Source organism: Chrysemys picta, chromosome 2 (genome assembly GCF_011386835.1).
Source record: "Chrysemys picta bellii isolate R12L10 chromosome 2, ASM1138683v2, whole genome shotgun sequence".
Classification (NCBI taxonomy): domain Eukaryota; kingdom Metazoa; phylum Chordata; order Testudines; family Emydidae; genus Chrysemys; species Chrysemys picta.
In genome coordinates this window covers 156,322,599-156,344,197 of record NC_088792.1, presented here as the reverse complement: position 1 = coordinate 156,344,197, position 21,599 = coordinate 156,322,599, and the positions used below count along the sequence as shown (strand labels likewise).

At 43.8% G+C, this 21,599-nt stretch overlaps 1 protein-coding gene across 9 annotated transcripts in view; it reads left to right on the top strand.

Annotated features, from left to right (window-relative positions):
- DPYSL2 (dihydropyrimidinase like 2) overlaps window positions 1-21,599 on the top strand; it is a 97,026-nt gene that overhangs the window by 12,867 nt on the left and 62,560 nt on the right. For 5 of the 9 annotated variants that reach the window (XM_065584469.1, XM_065584466.1, XM_065584468.1 and 2 more), the window contains exons 3-4: window positions 11,843-11,931; window positions 13,123-13,307. In XM_065584469.1, coding sequence (XP_065440541.1) covers window positions 11,843-11,931; window positions 13,123-13,307 — 274 coding nt within the window. Of the gene's footprint in view, window positions 1-7,441; window positions 7,908-11,394; window positions 11,465-11,842; window positions 11,932-13,122; window positions 13,308-21,599 lie in introns of those variants that run through there. The other 4 variants (XM_005285182.5, XM_005285181.5, XM_065584472.1 and 1 more) reach the window with 4 other exon arrangements.

The window sequence follows — 21,599 nt, the reverse complement described above, 5'->3', positions numbered from 1 at the left end:
AACTCAGCAGGGTCCTACTGCAATTACTCAAAAATCCTAGAGATTGAAATAAAGAGATCCTTTTCACTTGAACCATCCTGTAATTTATAGTGGGAATGTAATTCTCTACTACATTTGATAGGATAGTCCAAAAAAACCTATTGAGTCATATCCTCAGCTGGTATAAATAGGTGTAGCTCCATTGAAGTCAATTGAACTATGCTGATTTACACCAGCGGAGAATCTGGAAGTGAAAGAGATTCTCATTCTCTATTAAATTCTATCAATAGGACCTGAGATGGTATCAGAGTGGGCATGTGCATTTGAAGACTGTGGTCTGAAGGTAAACACAAAGAAGACTGATGTTATGCAAGTAGGGGATATGGAAGAAGAGCTGGTGAGTGAGATTTGAGGAGAGAAGCAGAATCAGAAGATTTTGTGCACTTGGGAAGAACACGTAGTGCCTCCGAGAGAGATTTGGGGCATGGAAAGGAAGAACCCATGTGCATGGGTGGCAGTGAAAAAGGTGGCAGGAGTACTTTAAGTATTGGCAGGAGCAATTAAGTAAATAACTGAAAGGAAGAAGCGTAGGCTCTGCCTGCTCTATTGTTTGGAAAGAAGGAGTCTTACAGAGATGGAAGAAAAGAAGACACAGGTAGTAGAAATAATAAACTGAGGAGGGCAATGGCAGGCAAGCAGAGTGTAGACAAAGTACACATGGAAGAAAGTAGGAAGAAGATGAACTTGTCACTCTCATTGATAGCCTGGAGAGCGCGTGTTGGAGGTGGGTGAGACATGTGATAGCAATGGGAGAAGAACAACCAGCAAAGAAAGCAGGGGAGGAAGAGGACAGCAAGATAGGACATGGAAGACTGAGGGTAGGATGGAAACTCTGTCAAGGGAAGTTTGAAGAGAAAAGGCCTGGAACTTGAAGACCTACGAACCCATGCCATGGACCGGAAGGAGTCGTGAAGAATTGTGGGCACCTCCAACTCCGTGTAGGGTTTGGCCTATCTACTGGACAGTGTTCCTTTAACATGAAATGCACTCTAGTGCAAAGGACCCGCACAAGCCCTTATGCACCATTTTAAGCCTCATAGAGGCAAAACCTGACTGCAGCCATGGCAGGTCCAGTGGCCAACAAACCACTGTGACCGTGCTGAGCAAAGGGTGGGCAGGATTAGTAGGGGCTGTCAAGGGCCATGCACCCCCTGCAGGGCGTGACTCCTTGCGTGGCATGGGGTGGGTGGGGGCAGGCCTGGGAACAGGCGAGGCACAACTATCTGCTTCTGTGTTTATTCTCCCATCCCCCACCACACTGGGAGGGTGGGGGAGGGCTCGAGGGGGAGAAGAGGGCTTGCATAAGGCCCTGCAGAGGCTATTTCAGCTATTGGACAGGAATAGCCCCCATGGAACAGCAGTGCAACTACTCTCCAATCTTGGGGAAGAATCCTTCCTCCTATCACAAGCCTGGGTGCGGAGGAGAACATTTACTCTTTAATTTGGGATTTAATTGGTGCCTAGGCTCTGTGCATTGGGTAATTCCACCCTCGATGAGGGATGCATAGGGCCACACTGGCAGAGATAGGTCTGGGATACTAACATTCTTCCATTATCCCTCACTCAGCAATTTCCAGGACTTTGGGTGATATCAATGACCTTAAGCATCCCACTCCTTTGTCTGCTGTCAGGAAGGTGGCATTTAGGGTTTGGGCTGACTGGCAATTCCCCTCTGCTTAGCATTTGGCAAGAAGGATCTGGCAAAGAGCTTGTTCATTACGGTGTCTTCTAATTTTAAGTTTCCCAGCCTGCTGCAGGCAGAGCCCCACCTCTGGAGTACAAAAGGAATCAATAGACTGAATTCCTCAGCTGTCTAAGTCTTCCAGAGCTGGATGCATTCCTTCCCTTTCCACAATGTGTGGGCAGGATTTATTTTTTGGTAATAGCATTGTTGTATCACAACAGGGCTATGCCACAAGCCACTAGGACGTCACAAATTAATCCGGTCCATTCATTTTAACCTAGTAATTCACGACCACAGTTAACTTTTCATTGGGATTTATTGGTCTTAATTTAAAGTGTGTGGATTTAGGCAAAACTAAGGCCTGTAAACAAACAAAATAGACTCCAATACAAAACATCTTTCAGAGAATACTGGTTTCTAATTACCATGATCCATTAAGAACAAGGACACATCGTTTTTAAGATGGTCAATGTGAAGAAAGGCATGGGCTGTCATCTCATAAGCTACATTTTCTTTTCTAAGTTACTATTTCAAGAAAGTTTAATAATTGTTTTTTAAAATCATTTATCTTCTGAGGTCTTTTAACTTCCAAAAGGAAAAATCTTGGGCCAGACCCTCAGCTGGTGTAATGGGGCTACATGGGGCTACACCAGCTGAGGATCTGCCCTCTCAACTTTGCACATAAGGGTTAGAGATGGGGTTGTGATCTGGGAGAGGATGAGAATCTGGATGTCTTTTTCACTGTTCAGATCTTGTGTTCGGGATCAGCCTATTATCCAGCTATCTAATTTCTTCATCTGTGTTGTTCTGTGCTAGGAAGGTTCTTATAATATGGTGATGGGAAAGAATCTCTGAGCATCTCCATGATATCGGCAATAGAGGTGCCAATGAAAACTAGCATTATGGGTATCTTTATTAGAGAGAGAGAGAGAGAGTGTGGTCTAGTAGGAAGGGCACTAAACTGAGTTTGTATTTTGGCTGTGCCACTGACCTACTGTATGATGCTGGCATGTCACCTCACCTCTGTGCTTCTGTTTCCTCTCCCTCCTTTTGTCTCTTTTGCCTTTATAAACTCTTTGGGGATAGAGACTATGTCTTACTTTGCACAGTGCTAGCACAATAGGGTCCTCACCTCAGATGGAGCTTCCAGGCATTGCTATACTAATAATAATTTATGTAGGACTTGAAACCATAACCTCAAATCCAAAACCTCTTGAATTATGGAAGTGGTCCGATCTGAGGTTTATACACATTGTGTCCTGTACCTGGCTGAGTGCTTTGGCATTTAATAAATAATAAAACAAGGCTACTAATATGTACTTAGTATGGTATACTGTGTATGTGACTTTGCAGCTAATAACATGCTTCTGCTTCTTTACAGCTTCCTGGCTTCATGGTTTGCTGATGCCAGCATTTTACTTCCAGGTCTCCAGTAAAAATGTGCTGAGATGTCAAAAATTCCCCCAGTGCAGCAGACCAGGGAGGGGCAAGTTAATGCATTTAGTGTTTTCTATTCAAATTGTTAACAAAATATTACACAGCACAGTAACAAGTTAATCATGTTGTTACCGTGACAACGAGCTGCTTTATCATTTGTTACTGATCAGGTATTAGCGGATTGGAGCATTAACCAGTTTAAGGCTTTCTATGTCCCTGGTATATTCAGGAAAAGGTGTCTCTTTCTCTCTCCACTCTGCTTTCCCTTGCAACCTTAGAGCTTAATGTACAAGAGAGGTCCTGGTGTTCATCTCTTTGAGCTGGTGTTCCCTTTAAAAAGATGCACTGCAGTGATACACTAAAGCAGTTTTTAATCTCTTGTGTTTGTGCTTTGTATGTTTTATCTGGAAGGATCTTGTGATCCAAAGGCCCTGATTCTTGCAACCCCCACCCTACTCATGGACTTAGTCCCCAAATAAGAGGTGTCATTTTCTATGGGGCAGTTGCTCCCCCCCACCCAACCTTGAGTTTTCGCCCTGGACTTTTCATAGCTCTATATGCTCCATTATGTCTTCTACTTTTTGTGCCCTCTCCCCAGACTTTGCAGGATATAATATAATCATATACAATGTTTTGTACGCTAGCACAACTTTGTTCTCTCCCCCTGGAATTTTTCTGCACTGACGCCCCTGCCCCAAACGGGTTACTCCTGTGAGTAACAAGAATTGCAGGTTCAGACCTATACGGCTTTTATAGTTTATACTGAATTTAACAGGTACAATTCACTTGTCACTGAGGAGATTAAATAATATCCTTTGTTAGTCATTACCTGGCCCATACAGACCTGTAAACAGAGATGGATTTGTGTCTTCTGTCCATGAAAAAAGTTTCTTGCCTTGTCCTCTCAAGCAGCTGTCCCTGGCACTGATGGGATACTGGAATAGATAGCGACAAAAAGTCCTGTGGCACCTTATAGACTAACAGACATATTGGAGCATGAGCTTTCGTGGGTGAATACCCACTTCGTCAGACGAATGTGGTGGAAGTTTCCAGGGGCAGGTATAAATATGCAAGCAAGAATCAGTCTAGAGATAACAAGGTTAGTTCAATCAGGATGAGGCCCTCTTCTAGCAGTTGAGGTGTGAACACCAAGGGAGGAGAAACTGCTTTTGTAGTTGGCTAGCCATTCACAGACTTTGTTTAATCCTGAACTGATGGTGTCAAATTTTCAAATGAACTGAAGTTCAACAGTTTCTCTTTGGAGTCTGGTCCTAAAGTTTTTTTGCTGCAGGATGGCTGCCTTTAAATCTGCTATTGTGTGTTCAGGGAGGTTGAAGTGTTCTCCTACAGGTTTTTGTATATTGCCATTCCTAATATCTGACTTGTGTCCATTTATCCTCTTGCATAGTGACTGTCCAGTTTGGCCAATGTACATAGCAGAGGGGCATTGATGGCACATGATGGCATATATAACATTGATGGACATGCAGGTGAATGAGACGGTGATGTTGTAGCTGATCTGGTTAGGTCCTGTGATGGTGTTGCTGGTGTAAATATGTGGGCAGAGTTGGCATCGAGGTTTGTTGCATGGATTGGTTCCTGAGTTAGAGTTACTATGGTGCAGTGTGTGGTTGCTGGTGAGAATATGCTTAAGGTTGGTGGGTTGTCTGTGGGCGAGGACTGGCCTGCCTCCCAAGGTCTGTGAAAGCAAGGGATTGTTGTCCAGGATGGGTTGTAGATCACTGATGATGCGTTGGAGAGGTTTTAGCTAAGGACTGTAGGTGATGGCCAGTGGAGTTCTGTTGGTTTCTTTCTTGGGCTTGTCTTGCAGCAGGAGGCTTCTGGGTACACGTCTGGCTCTGTTGATTTGTTTCCTTATTTCCTCGTGTGGGTATCAGAGTTTTGAGAATGCTTGGTGAAGATCTTGTAGGTGTTGGTCTCTGAGGGGTTGGAGCAAATGCGGTTATACCTCAGCGCTTGGCTGTAGACGATGGATCGTGTGGTGTGTCCGGGATGGAAACTGTAGGCATGAAGATAGGCATAGCAGTCGGTGGGTTTTCGGTATGGGGTGGTGTTAACGTGACCATCGCTTATTTGTACCGTGGTGTCTAGGAAGTGGACCTTCTGTGTAGATTGGTCCAGGCTGAGGTTGATGGTGGGGTGGAAGCTGTTGAAATCGTGGTGGAATTCTTCCAGAGTCTCCTTCCCATGGGTCCAAATGATGAAGATGTTGTCAATGTAGCATAGGTAGAGCCTGGGCGTGAGTGGACGAGGGCTGAGGAAGTGTTGTTCCAGGTCAGCCATAAAAATGTTGGCATATTGGGGACCATGCAGGTGCCCATAGAGGTGCCACTGGTCTGAAGGTATATATTGTCACCAAATTTGAAATAATTGTGCATGAGGATAAAGTCACAAAGCTCAGCAACCAGTTGTGCTGTGGCATCATCAGGGATACTGTTCCTGACAGCTTGTATTCCATCTGTGTGTGGGATGTTTGTGTAGAGAGCCTCCACATCCATGGTGGCTAGGATGGTTAGATAGACCACTGATATGATATGGAATGGTGATTCCAATGGCTTGAGATAGTAAGGTGCTGTGGACAGGGATCGTATGTTTCCTTTGTGTCTTGTACGGTGCTGAGCATGCTGTGCATAACAACAGTGTCACCAGCACTTGCTCTAGTTATTGTTTTCCTTTGCATGCCAACTCCCGGAGTCTGATGGTTATGCGAGAATCTCAGCTTTAATTTTTTGTTAAAGTAAGTTTCTAGCTCCCAGGCAGAGAGAAAACATTGAAAACATGACCCGAGAATGGTCTTAAGGCTCAGAAACCGGAAGCAAAGAAATAGAACCTAAGTGGAATTATTGTTTTATAAAAGCTCATGATTGTTAAGCCAATCTCATGAATTTTGAGGCTTGATTCACAGTATTTGAACACTTGGGGTTGGCAATGCTGTAATAATGAATGTGATCTGGATGGACCAATGGCCCTTAGCGTAACCCCTGCTTCTTGAAGATTTCCAGGGAGCCAGAGATGCAGAATGTGGATGCCCCTTAGCTACTTGGGTATTTTTTGGGAAGAGTGGAACAGAGCATCAGACGATGTAGGTGTTCCCAGTGGAAAATGGGAAGGCCTGGTCAAGTCTGAACCCTGTATTTCCTTGGGTTGCTATTCAGGCCTGTCAAGAATTTTGGAGCCACGGTACTTAAAGTTTGCTGGAGCCCCACCCCCTCCCATTTCACCCCAGTTACAGATTTTTCTGGGGGAGCCCAGAGCTCAGGCCCCAGGTACAGTTGTCCCTCCCTTAGCCCCCTCTCCCCAGCCCTGTTGCTATTATTAAGTCTCAAGCAGCACCTTCTCCTTAGCGCAAAGGAAGGTGGAATGGGCGAGATGGACAAAGACAGAGTGTGCCGTATTTTCTGCTGCACCCACTCTCCAGGAAGAATTTTCCTATTTGATTTACTGGCTCGGCATTGGGGAGGGCTGTGTGTGTGTGTATGTGTGTGGAACAAAATAGTAGCATCCACATGCATATTCCTTTCAAAATAATGATCTGAATTTCAAAGTCACCGAGCATCCAGTGGCTCCCACTGGGACCTGCAGGTGCTCAGCATCTCTGAACATCAGGCCAGCCCTCAGTTAGAAGCCATCTCCCTATTCTGATGGGCAAGGCTTTCTTTAGCCCAGGGTGATGCATTATCTCTCCTTTCCCTTTTTTAAAAAAATGCAACTTCCTCCCCCAATTCCCTTGCAAACCTGCTGCCTGATTTCATCCAGCAACCGCCCAGCGTGCAAGCTTTCGCAGCAGCATCTTCAGCCACGCCAGCAGAAGGGGAGGGGGGGAGGGGAGAAACCCACCACCACCATCATCCCACTCCACTGTGGCTGGTGGAAAGGGGCGTGGGCGGCTGCGGAGCTCTGGCCCCCTGTAAGGGGCTTTGCTTCGCCCGATTTCTGACAGCTGCTATCTGGGGCATTGCACAGGCAAAGGGGGCTGGATCTTGGGGAGCCCAGGCGCAAAGCCCTGTTAGGACCAGGAGGGCTCAGCAGCATCCAGGGTGGGGGGATGCAACGAAGCCCCGCTCCCGCTCCCCATTGGTTTTGCCGCCTCTGGAGCCTAGGCAGCATCCCTGCCTGTCTCCCCGCTTGCAGGGCGCTGTGCACCGCCGCGGCTCGAGCTCCCAGCTCGCGCCCGCCCCGGGAAGGGCGGCTCCTTCATTGCGCCACTTTGCATGTTACCTCTCTTCTCCCCTCCCATTGCACAGCGGCCGGGGGTCGTTTGCATATCCAGGAGGCTGCCAGCCAATCCAGGCTAGAGCCGGGTGGCTCCCCCCAGCTAGACAGAGTAAAAGGGAGTGGCTGAGGGCGCATGCGCTCCCGCTGCCTCCTTGTGCTCAGGCTTTTATTGCAACGGGTTTTTTTTTTCTTTTTTCCGCTCTTTCCTTTGGTCTAAATCTGGGGCTGGGCTTGGAGCGGAGCAAAGAAAGGGAGACACGCAGGGGCTCCGATTTGTCCCCGTTCCTGCGATTTGCAAAGAGCCGGGCAAGCTCCACCGATTGCACTTTTCCTCCCCTGCAGACCCAACCCTCCCCATCCACTTCCTTTTGATTGCAATTGATATTATTATTTTTTATTTCAATAAAACGTTTGCAATAAGAAAAAACAAACCCAGCCCAATTTTTATTTTGGGGGTTGTTTGCCAGGAGACATGTCTTATCAGGGGAAGAAAAATATTCCACGGATCACGGTGAGTTTAGCTACATGGGGAAGAAGGGGGAGGGGTGGTGGGGATTAAGCCCTTTGTGTGTTTGGGAGGTGATTGCAGGGGTTTTGCAGAAAGATAATAAGATCACGCTCTCGTGCAAAAAGCTTCCTTTGCCGCAGCATCGATCGAAGCCTTATATCAAAAAAAGAAGAGGATGTGGGGCGAACAATGGTTGCCTGGAAGTTGCATGAGTTAATAAAAGTCGAACCGGATCTGGTCTTGTGTTTTATCAGCCCAGGGATGCTGCTATCCTAGCATGGATCCTAGCAAATGGATGGCAGATTTATATATGCATGGGTGGGAAGAATAGACTAAGAAAAGCTGGCTCGTGGGTGTATGATCTAGATGGGGCTGTCTTCATAAGCACTGACTGGGGAAAAATAGCGGAGTTGAAAATGTATCTGATATTTTATGGCAATCCATTCTGCTTGTAATAAAAAGGGCGGATGGGGGTGGGTGAGGAAGTTAATGGTAGATGCAAAATGACAGCGGGGTGGGGTGGAAGAAGGTAGGATTGGGTAGGGAAGAGGGTATGGAGGAGATTTTAAATTAAACATAAACCAGATTTTACAATCTGGGTTTAAAATATGGCTCAGGAATAGAAATATCTGCAGGGCAGAGCTTCTCCACTACTTGCTGGTTTTGTGGGAGGAGAGGGGAGATTTGGCTGGGCTCTGAGGTCCCCCCCCCCGGTATGATTGAAGCAGCTTTCTCCCCCTCTGCTTATACAAAGAGGGCTGTGATTGTGAGGAGCTGGGGACAGTGTTTGTGCTGCTCCTCCAGGAGGTAATGGCGCTGCTCCGATGAGATGAGCAGATGGGGCTTGTTCTTTTCATCTTCCATCCTCCTTCCCAGTAGCGAAAACAATGCTTAGAAAGAGCTGGTGGTGGTGGTTGTGTTTTTTGTACTAGTATATGAGAAACTCCCCACCCTCTTTAAGATTAGGTTTAGAAATGAAATAGGATTTATTTCTCTTCACCGGGAATATTCTCGCAACACAAAATTCAGTCCATGGCTAAATGAAATCTGAAGGGAAAAGAAAAGGAGCAATTATATAAAACCCTACGTTTTCCCATTATTATGGGAACTGATCATAGTGCAGGTATCACAGATTCAGGGATACTAACTTTCTGCAGCATAAGTGAGGCAGTTAAAAATGCTACATGTTTATTTTTTGACATACAAGTTTGCACTATTTGTATTAGTGTACAAGCTTTCCTCTCTTAGACCTAAGGACACACCCATCGTAAATCTTGTTCCCGAGCCTTAGAGGTGGAAAAGTGAAAGATCAGCAGTAGTGGATGGATGATATTAAGTATGACATTTGGATGTGAGCTGTTGAATTGGGTAGCTATGTTAAACAGCATTTATGCAGGCCAGTGTATTTCAGTGATTGGAATGTGATAAGACTGAATCTTTAACTGGTAGAAAAAATTAGTCGCCTCTCACTGAGAGTCCAGTGTGTTAAGGTTTTAAAAAGGCTAGTCTAGATTTAGAGAAAGTTGAACATTACTGATGGATGGTGCTGTGGGTTTTAAGTGAACTGGTGTATTTTTTTTTTTTCATGAATGAACCTTGCAGTTATTTGGGTTGGGGTGAATAACAAGACAAAGAATAGTATCAGAGGGGTAGCCGTGTTAGTCTGGATCTGTAAAAAGCAACCGAGAGTCCTGTGGCACCTTTAAGACTAACAGATGTAGAAGTGGGTATTCACCCACGAAAGCTTATGCTCCAATACATCTGTTAGTCTTAAAGGTGCCACAGGATTCTCTGTTGCTTAAGACAAAGAATAGGAGATGAGCCAGATTCTGATTTGATTTACTCTGGTATAAACACAGTGTGACTCCACTGAGATCAGTCTGTGTAAAGAGATCAGAATCTGGCTCAATGGGTAGGGGACTTTCACCTGAATCAGCAAGGTAAATATGAACAAGTGTGGTACCAGTCCTTCCGACAAATACAAACTGCATCTGTGGTTTCATCCAAAGCCCATTGAAGTTAATGGAAAGACTCCCGTTGATTTCAGTGGGCTTTGGATCAGCTTCAGAGAAAGGTGTTTACTAGCAGTAGGTTATAGAACAGCATTACAATGTCCAAGGCTCAGTTTTGTCATTATTTGTATGTTTCCCAAGTGACAGTGGATTTAGGACTTTCTTCTGCTCTCATTGTCATCTATGGCAAAACTCCTATTGATTTCAATAGGATCAGGCCTTGAATGGCACAAGAAGGCTGAATTGGAGGGAATTAGTGAGGTGATGCTAGGAATGATGAAGGTGTGGGACAACTTGCTGTCGTGTACAAGAACCTGGCATTTAAAACAAGCACGTTTTTCAAGCCCCATGTTGCTTCGTTAAGCGTTCTTGGCACAACTTATTTTGGCATCCTTACGGAGCCAAAGCTCTCCATTAACTTTTGCCTTAAATAAGAAAAAAGGACTGGAAATGAAAAAAAACTTTTATGATTTTTGTACAGTGATATAAAACTAGCTGTAAATGTGAATCTTAAATGCCTTGGGCCAGATTCTCAACTGGTGCAATCATTGTAGCTCCATTGACTTCCAAAGAGCAATGCCAATTTATAACACCTGAGAATGTGGTCCCCTATCTTAAATTAGATTGTAGTTTCTATGGGGCAGGTACTGCCATTTTCTATATGCCTGCATTGTTCCTAGCACAGTGCAGCCCCAATTCTGACTATGGCCCCTGACTGCCACTATAAGAGTAATAAATAATGCAGCTAAAAGCATGCATTCTAATTTTATGGTCGGTGCATCCACATGTTAAAGTCATGCACTTTCCCCTCTTTTAAATCAGCCTTGGATTTCCTCTATGGACAATAGTATGTTAGGCCTGGGGTTATGAAATGTCATTGATTCTGTATAAAGGAAATGGGGAAAGTATAAGCAGTTTCTTTTCCGAATATGTGCAAATACATTTCTGAGAGGTAAAGGAGAACTTGTAAGGTTTAAATTTAGTGCTGCATGATACATGTGCACTTTGAATTAAGCATTAAATATATATGCACTTAGTGTTTTGAGGAAAGAGGATGAATATAATGTTAATGTCCCACTTTCCTTCTCACCTAAAGATCTTTAGGGTATGTGTTTTGATATTGTGCACAAGTACTACAAAATGATGCATATGTTTTTCATTTACCATAGCTGCAAAGGAGATGTGTAACCTAAGCGAATATCTAGAAGGAATGGCTTGAAAGCTGCCTCATTGGAATTACCTTTCTGTTTCTACCAAACAGCAATCTAATTTGAGGGGGGTTTAATAATATGGCTTCTTAAATCCTTATCTTTAAGTTAATTTGCTAATGTGTGTTTATTTTCATTATATTATGCAGTAGCTGTGTAGAAACACAGTAAAAGATCCACTGAACTAAAACCTTGCTAGACTAGGACTAAATGGGTTTGTTTGTGTTGTGTATCCCATGGCAACAGACTTTTGGTCAATTTCTCCGACTGCAAGTGTGACTCAATTAGCCAAGTGGTGACTTTAGGATGGGTGGATTTCGGAAGTTACGCCTACAACAAGGTTAAAAATAAGAGATGTGGTTAAAAACCACTCTGCTTTTTGGGAAATGGTGTTTAGTGCTTTTGTGGTGGGGGGGTCAATGATTTTGTTTTAATTGGTTGCTGGTGTAGTTAAAACAAACAAGCCTCAAAACCAAACTTCTTTTACATAGAGAATATAGTTTGCTCTTGGATCATTAGATTGATGAAAGGACTTGCAAATGAAATGATATTTTATCTTTTCAGTTGAAAGTACTGTAATTGACTTGTTTTTTGACATACCCTTTGAATAATGCAAAGCTTGTTTCCCTCTCCTCTTTTATCTCTGAACTGATGCTGCAAACTGTCAGTTTACTTACAGACTAATTATGTATTGTTCCATGTTTTTTTTTTGTTTCAGAGCGATCGTCTTTTGATCAAGGGTGGTAAAATAGTTAATGATGACCAGTCTTTCTATGCAGACATTTACATGGAAGATGGGTTGATAAAGTGAGTGCAGCCTGATACAATGATGTGATTGAAACTAGCAAATGTAATGTAAATGCACTGCAGAGCTGCAAGAATAACTCAGTCTTGAGAGCTATATTAGAATGCAGAAATAAATGAATATGTAATGCATAATGGGGTGCTTGATTGGAGGGATTCTAAAACCAAGGTGTTTAAATAATAATAAAAAAGTACTATACATTCTAATTAACATAGTCATTAAAGCTCTGGTCTAATGAGGTACTTAAGTACTTGAATGATTTGAGTTCAGTGGGACTACTCACATGCTTAATTTATGCTGGTCATGTGTTTAAGTACCTTGCTGCATTGAGGCCTAGGAAATTCTCAATCCAGAGCCTAGCAAACTGACTTGAAGCCCAAACCAAATCTCAAATCTTCCTGTTAAAGACTTTCATTGACTTCAAGGGGCATTTTATCAGGCCCCTTTCAGGCTCACCTTTTATGTTTATAGTCCTTACGCATGTAATTCTGGCACATTAAATGTATTACACATTTCCTTGGAATAAAACTCCTAGGGAAAAATGGACTGGCCAAAGGTTACAAACCAGGAATTTTGCTTGTTCTGGCTATATAATCAGCACATCTGCTTTCTTAATCAGGGCTAGCAGTTGGAGGAGCAAGTGAAAGACACCTAATTAATTGTGATGTGCCATCCACAGTTCGGTGTTTAAAAATAAATCCTTGCAAAAGCCAGACTGAGGGGCTTTGGGGTCTCATCAGGAACTTGGTAACTAACATATGTGCAGGTTTATTTTTGTGGTTGCTGTACATATGTTTTAGTGTGAAATAAAGTAGATAGGATACATGCAGAAATTCTTGCAGTCCCTTCCAAAACATGAAAATCTAAAAATCACTGTTCCATCCCAGAATGAATTATTGCACTGGTAGTTAAGGGCCCACTTCAACTCCCTTTGAAGTCAATTTCAAGACTTCCACTGACTCCAGTGGGATTTTGACTAGGCAGAAAATAAAGAAAATGTGATACACTGAAATGCCAGCTTCACAGCAGTGTACCTGCATATTGCTATTGCTGTGTTGTGTTGTGTTGTATCAGTGATACCTGTTAAAGGGTATTGTATGCAGACCATGTCGCTCACTTGAGACACGTTTCTCATTATATTCATGTGGTCTAACATTTGTAACTCACTCACTGATTGACACCTGTTTACCCAGGCAAATTGGAGAGAATCTGATTGTGCCAGGGGGAGTGAAAACCATTGAAGCCCATGGCCGGATGGTGATCCCTGGGGGAATTGATGTCCATACCCGCTTCCAGATGCCAGGCCAGGGAATGATCTCTGCGGATGACTTCTTCCATGGAACCAAGGCTGCCCTGGCTGGAGGCACCACGATGCTCAGTAAGATAGAGAGATATGTATTCCCTGGGAAGTTAGGGGGGGGGGGTTCCCTTTGCTCTTTCGAACAAACCATATCTATAAGCAGGGAACATAATTTATGGAAAATATCAGTGTATTCACCTCCCAGTGTACGTGTCATTTATTGGCTAGAGTAGGGGACAGGGAGTTGGGACTCCTGGGTTCTATTCCCTCCTCTGCCCCTTGGGTAAACTCCCTCTCAGGGCTGGGAAGTGGAATACAGGACTCCAGGGTTCTATTCCTACTTGGATTATGTAGCCTTCAAGTCAATGGGTCATTGACTTCCATGAGGATAGGATCACACCCAGGCTGGCTGTGGGACCTTGAGGAATTTTCAGTGGGGATTTTGCCATTGATGTCACTGGCTGCAGGGTCAGACCTTTATCCTTTCTGGGCCTCAGTCTCCCTGTCTGTGTAGTTGCTATAACGACAACACCTTCACAAGGGTGTTGTGAGGCTCAATTGGTGTATTGTTTGTAAAGTGTTTTGTCATTTGTGGGCATGAGGTGCTGTGCTGTATAAGTATACTATGGGGGCACTTCACATGGACCTCTTGGGGTAAATATTTTAGTCCTCATGGGAGGTAGAGGCTGATCATACTGATGAGGCACAATGAGTCAATGCAAATTACATGTACTGTGCAGCTCTCAAAATCAGACCTCTTTTTTAGGTGCCTAAATGTGGAGGTAGGTGCCTAGCTTTAAGCATCCAAGTTTCAAAATTTTTGGCCCTAGGTTTGGTCCTGATTTTAAAAATTCAATTGAAATACACCCCCTCTCTCTCCAAGTAATTAAACATTCTTTCTTGTTCTTGGAATTACACCATCATATTAATGTGTGGGAATCAGGAAGTGAAACTGACTAAAATCTCTAGGCCAGATCCTCAGCTGGTCTAAATGGCTGTAGTTCTTGGTACCTGTGGCCATTTGTATCAGTCGAGGATCTGCCCCTATACACGAATCATTCATATTTATGTTGTTCTAGTTGAGAAAAAAGTAAAATATAGTTCAGTTCAACTGATTAGTTTGTGAATTGCCATCGGACATCCTGCAGTCTGTTGTCCTACGTGAGCATTGTTGGTTTTGCAAGCTCTTCTATACTGCCTCTGCTGGTTAATGCTGTGGCATACGCTAGAGCAGCGGTCCGGGGCTGCAAGCAGGTTTCAGGGGGTCCGCTAAGCAGGGCCAGTGTTTGGCTTTCTGCCTTGGGCCCCAGAGAGTCTTAAGTCCCATTGCATGGGGCTTAATCCCGGGGTCCAGAGCCCCGCCATCTGGGGCTGAAGCCTAAGCCTGAGCAACGTAGCTTCGTCAGCGTCCCAGGCAATTACCCTGCTTGCCACCCCCTAACGCCAGCCTTGGCTTTTATATGCAGAAAACCAGTTGTTGTGGTACAGGTGGGCTGTGGAGTTTTTATAGCATTTTGGGGTGGGCCTCAGCAAGAAAAAGGTTGAGAACCCGTGTGCTAGCATACGTATTTTACGTTGCCAGAATTCTGGCTTCTCGGAACAAAATTTTTTTTAGAAAGGGAAAGAGAATTCTGCAGCAAAACTTATGAATGAGATCAACACTTCCTGTGACCGTTAGTGCATTCAGGTAGAGGAGAGGCTCCACTACTGGCTGAAAAATGATTATCTTAGGAACCTGTGTGGGCCCCCATTACATTAAAGATTGTGAAATGCTCTGATATTATGGTAGGGAAGTGGTATTATCTCCATTGTTTTAATGGTGGTCTGAGGAACTGCAAGACTAAGTGTCTTGCCCAAGGCCACATAGGAGGTCTGTGACAGAGCCAGGAATTGAATCAGGGTCTCTTGAGTCCTACAAAAGCTGCCCAAGCACTTATTTTCATATAGAACCTATAAACCCACTCCTTTTCCCCTATCATGAGTGTTCTTTAAAAAATTCCCAGTGGGAAATCAGCCACTGGGAGGTGTTAGTTCAGAGCATCCCTGCTGCTGCCCGAGGGCATGCAGCAAGTTAGTAGCAGAACTGGGAATACAACCCAGTGGTCCTGACTGTGCATTTTAGCCACAAAACCATCCTTCCCCTCCATCCCTCATCTTCACCCAGTCTCAGAGAAAACCGCTTTCTTGTCTGGATTTAAACCTGCCCCTGCCATGTTTGCAACCCAAACAGAGCAGCGCTGAGTTAATTTGAGAACCAGAAAGTGAAACTGACCATTATTATAATTAATTTGCATTGTGATAATACCTGTGTGCCCCAGTTGTTGAACAGGGCCCAATGGTGCTAGGCGCTGTACAAACACAGAACCCAAAGAGAGCCCCTGCCCTGAGTAACTTACAGTCCAAGTATAAGGCAAGAAACAACAGATGGATACTGATCATAGACAGAAAGGGGAGCATAAGTTAACAATGAGATGATACCAGTCAGCAGGAGAAGCAGTGGTCATGGCTTAACAGCTGTGTAATCATTCGCTAGAAACACTAGGTGGGTTGTATAGCAGGCAGTGGTGGTCCCAGTGGGTATAGCATTGGCCTGGGAATCATGAGGCTTTGGGTTCTGTTCCTAGCTCTTCCCCTAACATTGGCCAGCCACTTCACCCCTCTGTGCCTCCATTTCTCCTGTTGGGAAAATATCACCCTTTCATAAAGTGCTTTGAGATCCATGAGTTGAAACACACTGGATCAGGGCTAAGTACTAATATTATTAGTCTTATTTTCCTTGCCCGAACTGAGCTACATGGAGAACATTACATTTACAGAACTCTCTTTGATTTTGTTTACCTGGTGAGTTGTTGGAGACACAGGTAAGGAAATTTGCCTTTTAAAGGGTGACTTTTTTAACCTGCTATTTTTCATGTCATTAATTAATCCTCTCCCCAGATGATTAATTGGGATGAATAATAATTGGGCACTAGCCTAGGACTTGGGAGGCTACAGACTTCTATATGACTTTGGGCACTCCACTTTAGGCCCTGACCCTTAAAGGTATTTAGGTTCCTAACTTCCATTGAAACCATTGATACCTTTGAGTATCTGGCCCTAGTCCCTATGTGGATCAGTTCCCCATCTGTAAAGTAAGGATAATAGCCTTTTCCACCATCTCACAGAGGTGGTGTGAGGGTAAATATATTAAAGGTTGTGAGGTGCTCAGATACATGGACCCCATTACTGTAGTAAGTACCAGAAAGAATGTGCATTTGGGGGTAGCTAAGAGTTATTTGGTATTAGATCCATTTTGCAGATGGAAAAACTGACACAGAGAAGATGAGGAGATTTTCAAAGGCATGAATTGGAGTTAGTGCCATCTCCTGCTGACTTTCAGTGGGAGTTGGCTGCCCTAGTGCAGTGAAAATCCCATCCTCCCCCCAGTGGCTTGTTTTGAAGTCATACAGTGAGTTGGGGCCAGAGCTAAGAATAGAACCCAGGTGTCCTGATTCCCAGAGCTCTGCACTAACCCCAATAGTAACATATATAGTATAGGTAATGCTCCTCATTTGGAGGAAAAATGAAGGGAACGTGTCAGCATGGCAAAGTAATGTTGTTGTCATCAGACAAAGCTTTTCACCCAAATTTTCCTCTTTGACAATGAGAGCATTGTGGAATATTAGTTTGGAGAAATGCAGCCTACGGCTTCATTCATAACCTTCCCCATTCAAGTCTTGAATGGGGCAAGAAGCCAGCATCTTCGACAAAATATGCAATTGTATATAAATAGATCCTCAAACTGGTCTGGCACAAAGTGGGGTTCAGACATGAGCCTGATCTTTCAGCTTCTTTCTTTCACATACCCTTGTACATGCATATCCATTGTGGTGGCTTCTCCTGTTATGCAGCTCAAGGGGCGGGGAGTGGTTCAGTGTGAAAGGCTGGGTGTACTTGGTGTGACCTGGTAGGCCTGTCCCATCTTCAGCCTCTGTGGTTTGCCTCATTGCTTCCTTTTCTGACCCCTCTCTCCTTTTGTTTAATACGCTTTAAATTGACTTTGATACTAGAAATAGCTGTAAAGATCAAAGAAACATGCCTGATTGTTACTGAGACAACACACTCATTGACTCCACTGTGGCTAGCTGCAGTCTCTGGGAAGCAGGACTCCACCTGCTTCCTATGGTGGAGAGGATGGGCAGAGGGTAAGTGATTGGGGTAGGAGAATGCCAGTTGTTTCTAAATCCTTCTCATGGGTCTTCTAATAAAATGTGAGACTGGCTCTATTGCGGTTACCTGCTGATCCATCTCTAGGCCAGGAATGCCCCCTACTGAAGAGGGATGGGTGGTTGTTCACCTTTCCTTGAATATAGATCCAGGGATAGGTGCTCCATTAGATCCTAAACAACTAGTTAGTTAAACCGAGCAAAAGCTGCAATCACACTTCCCTGTCTCCAGAAGCAAGTCTTCCCTGCCATTTCAGCGTGTAAGGAACATGTTGTAATATGAGTAGTGAATGGTACAGGCTTGGTTTAGCTTAGTGCACATTCAGAATGGAGGTGGGTCATTTGGTGTGAGGAAAGGAGAAGGGTATTTTAGGCTTAATGGAAGGCATGGAAGCAGACACAGAAACAAGAGTAGGAGATGGAGACCAAGGGAGAAAAGTAGGAAGGAATCTTGGGAGGCGCAAGAGGGAAAGCAGGAGAGTGAGGGCTGGGATGGGGCGATGCTCTACAAACCTGTGTTGCTGTGGGGGCACTGAAAGGACGGGATTGAGGGGACTGACCTGGGCAGAGCAGCCAGGTTGTGAAGATGATTACTGGCAGTAATGATAAGATATTATAACAACTTATATCAAGGGATCAAGGGGGATTTTCAAAGGCACAAATGAGAATTGGGCACCTTGCTGCCATTTATGCCTTTGAAAATCTTCCTCATTGTCCTGTCTATTCCCCATGCACCAAAGCGAAACATGGGCTTTCAGGGGTTCAGCTGATCGCCATATTTGGGGTCGGGAAGGAATTTTCCTCCAGGGTAGATTGGCAGAGGCCCTGGAGGTTTTTCGCCTTCCTCCGCATCATGGGGCAGGGGTTGCTTGCTGGAGGATTCTCAGCGATTTGAAGTCTTTAAATCATGATCTGGGGACTTCAACAACGGAGTCAAGGGAGAGAATTATTCCAGGAGTGGGTGGCTCAGCTTTTGTGGCCCGCATCATGCGGGAGGTCAGACTAGATGATCATAATGGTCCCTTCTGACCTTAGAGTCTATGAGTCTGAGTAGGAGTGACTTTCCTTTCTGCTGAAGGAAAACAGCCAAGAAAGAACCAATATAAAGTCACCAGTGGGGTAGGGGTGACCGTAGTGCTCGCTGATTCATGGCACTGCCTTCCTGCAGACTGGCAAGGAGACAGAGAACAGAATCCTGACGTTGCTTTTATTTTGCATAGTCGCACGCACCAGGGGTAAAAACACGACAAGCAAAAAACCAAATTCCTGATCCCCAAAGAATTTAGATACCAGGGAGCTAATATTTTGGAAATGCCATACATAGAACACAGGAATTGCCAAACCAGATGAGACCCCTGCTTTATCATGTCTAGTATTTGGTCTCTTACCATAGTCAGAACCAGATGCTTCAAAGAAGGTGCAAGAAATGCTGTCACTGGGAGTTTTGCAATAACTTGCCCATGGGAAAACTTCTTCCTATACCTAAGTGTGGTGACTTAAGCTGTGAAGTATAAAGGCTTATATCTTGTATACATTTTTATCCTATCTAAAGCAGCTATGGATGTTTTCGTACATATAAATGCCTAATTCTTTTCTGAATCCTGTTAAGCTGTTGGCCTCAATAATATCGTATGGCAATGAGTTCCACAGGGTAGTTATATATTGTATGAAATGGTGTTTCCTTTTAAGATTCATATTTGTTGACTTTAAATTCACTTGTATTATGAGAGCACTTGATTTACCTTGTCCACATTATTGCTTGTTTTATATCATTCTTTCTTGCTAAACTAAGGTAGGTAAAAAATAACATTTTGCATTTAGATTGTTAAATGAACTGTTCATGTAATAACACAAATGTTAAATAGCACTTCTAGCTTGCGTAGTTATTTAAAAATATTTCCCCCTCCAAAATGGGTACTGATTTTGTGGGCCCAATTTGAGATACCTAGGATCTGATATTTCAGAAAAGCCCCAAACCTACAGTTGTGTAGAAGTGAAGGGGAGTGATATTTTTGAAACATAAGCCCATATTCTATTACAGCCATGTATTTATATAGCCCTCATCAGTGTAGTATCTGAGTGCCTCACAATCACTGATGCTCATATGCTCATTATATTATGCTGATAACACCCTGTGAGGTAGGGAAGTATTATCTCCATTTTACAGGTGGGAAGCTAATGCACAGTGTAGATTAAGTGACATGCCCATGGTTGGGAAGTCTGTAGCTGAGCTATGTATTGAGCCCAAGCCAGTGTCCTTTCCACTATGCCATCCTTCCTCCCAAAGTGTCTTGAGTTGTGCACCCAAAATCAATGGCCACATTTGAAAGAATGGCTGATGTTGCATCATTTCTGTCCCTGTCCCTGCACTAATATTTTCATACAGCTTAAGGCTAGGGAGACATTTCTAATTGGCAGACTTAAGCAACTGGAGCTGAACAGTGGAAAAAAGGATGAATAATCTTACCACACTTCAAAGCTTTGTAGATGCTGGTTTGCTTCAGCTGTTCTCGTCTCTGCAAAATTATACATTCGCATAAAGTTTTCTCCACAAGGAAGCATGGAATTGCTGCCCTCATGAACATCTTCCCTGTGGGTGGCCTTTGATTTTTTTTTCCAAAGCAGGTGGGAGCCGTTGTTCGTTTCAAGATTTCCTTTTAAATTGGAATGTGTTTAATAAACCATATATATATAATATTGCAAACACATTTCAGTCTGAAATACCATGCAAGAATTTTATCTGTTTATTTTAAGCATTGTGCCTGGGAATTTTTTTAAGAAACCTAAGAAAATTAGCCACCCGCTAAATTTCAGTGAGTTGGGTGTCTAACTGCTTTTCCTTCCTTTGGAAATTCCTTCCTCAAGGGACCCAAACTAGATTAAAGATCACCTAAATATCCTTACTTATGCTATAGACAACATCCAAGACGATTAAAAATGAAATAATTGCGGAAGTCTAATTCACTGTTGGCCACTTACACTGTTTGTTTCCTTTTATACATATCCAACAGCTTTGGCCGAAAAAAACAGATTGCTCAGTTTCACATGTCAAGTTCACTTTCAAGTTCTCATGCACTTAGGGTGCTCCAAGGCTGAAGTGTATCTGTTTCAAACACTGCAGGAGTGTGTGTGTTTGTATGTTCCAGTGGAATTAAAACTAACAACAACAAAAAAAAAAGCTTGGAAAAATTTCTACTGGTTTTGCGTTTTGTAAAATCTGCGGATGAAATCCTGGCTCCAGTGATGTCAATGATAGTTCTGCCTTTTGATGTCAGCGGGCCAGGATTTCACCCTGTGTGTTTGGTTTGGTTTCACTGAACTGAAGTTTCCTCTCCTCTCAAATTTATTTTGATGATGTCCCTTTTGCTTTCACATGAAGTATGTACAAGGGAAGCATAGACAAATTCAAAAATGTAATGCATTGTTTCCAGGTTGTACTGTCTTCTCATAGATTTCTGTTCTCCTTTCTAAATGCACTCTTTACTATAGTGTCTCAGCACTAAGGACCAGATCCTCCAGTGGAATAAATTGGTTTAGCTCCACTGATTTACACCAGCTGGGGATCTGGCTCCAGTTCTCTACATCTCAGCTCCTCCACAAGTCAGTAGAAAGGAAGAAGAATGGTTAATAGCAATGATCTCTGAATTGGCCCTTTCCTTTCTACCATACCGTGTGCTGAAGGCAGACTGTACAAAGACCACTGTAGGGTTCCATAATGCTTCCTTCTCCACGAGCCCTGATCCAGTTTGCTCAGTGTGAAAGTCAAAGATGTCTTTTTCTAGCTTTTGGTCCTGCAGATGTATCATGTGGGCTCTGACAGTCCGGCTATGATCCTTTTGCCTCTGACATCTTCAGCAGCAAAGATTCGCGACGAGTCCGCCGCTGGTGTTGTAAGGCAGAATAGAATACTGCTTGCTCTCCCCTAGCTGTGTTCACTCTCCAGGGTGAATAGATGGAAAAGCATATGTGGTATGATTTGCACGCACTCCTGGAGCAGGTCGGTGGCGTGAAAAGATGCTCTCTACACAGTCTTTTTTTTTTCTGGCTGCACCCGTGTTGTTTTGTGGAATATGTTATTGCCTTTGTTTCCTACACTGGACTATCCGACATATTATAGGGTGTGTTTACCCATGTCACGGTTTGGACTACTGTTCTTTTCAAATGC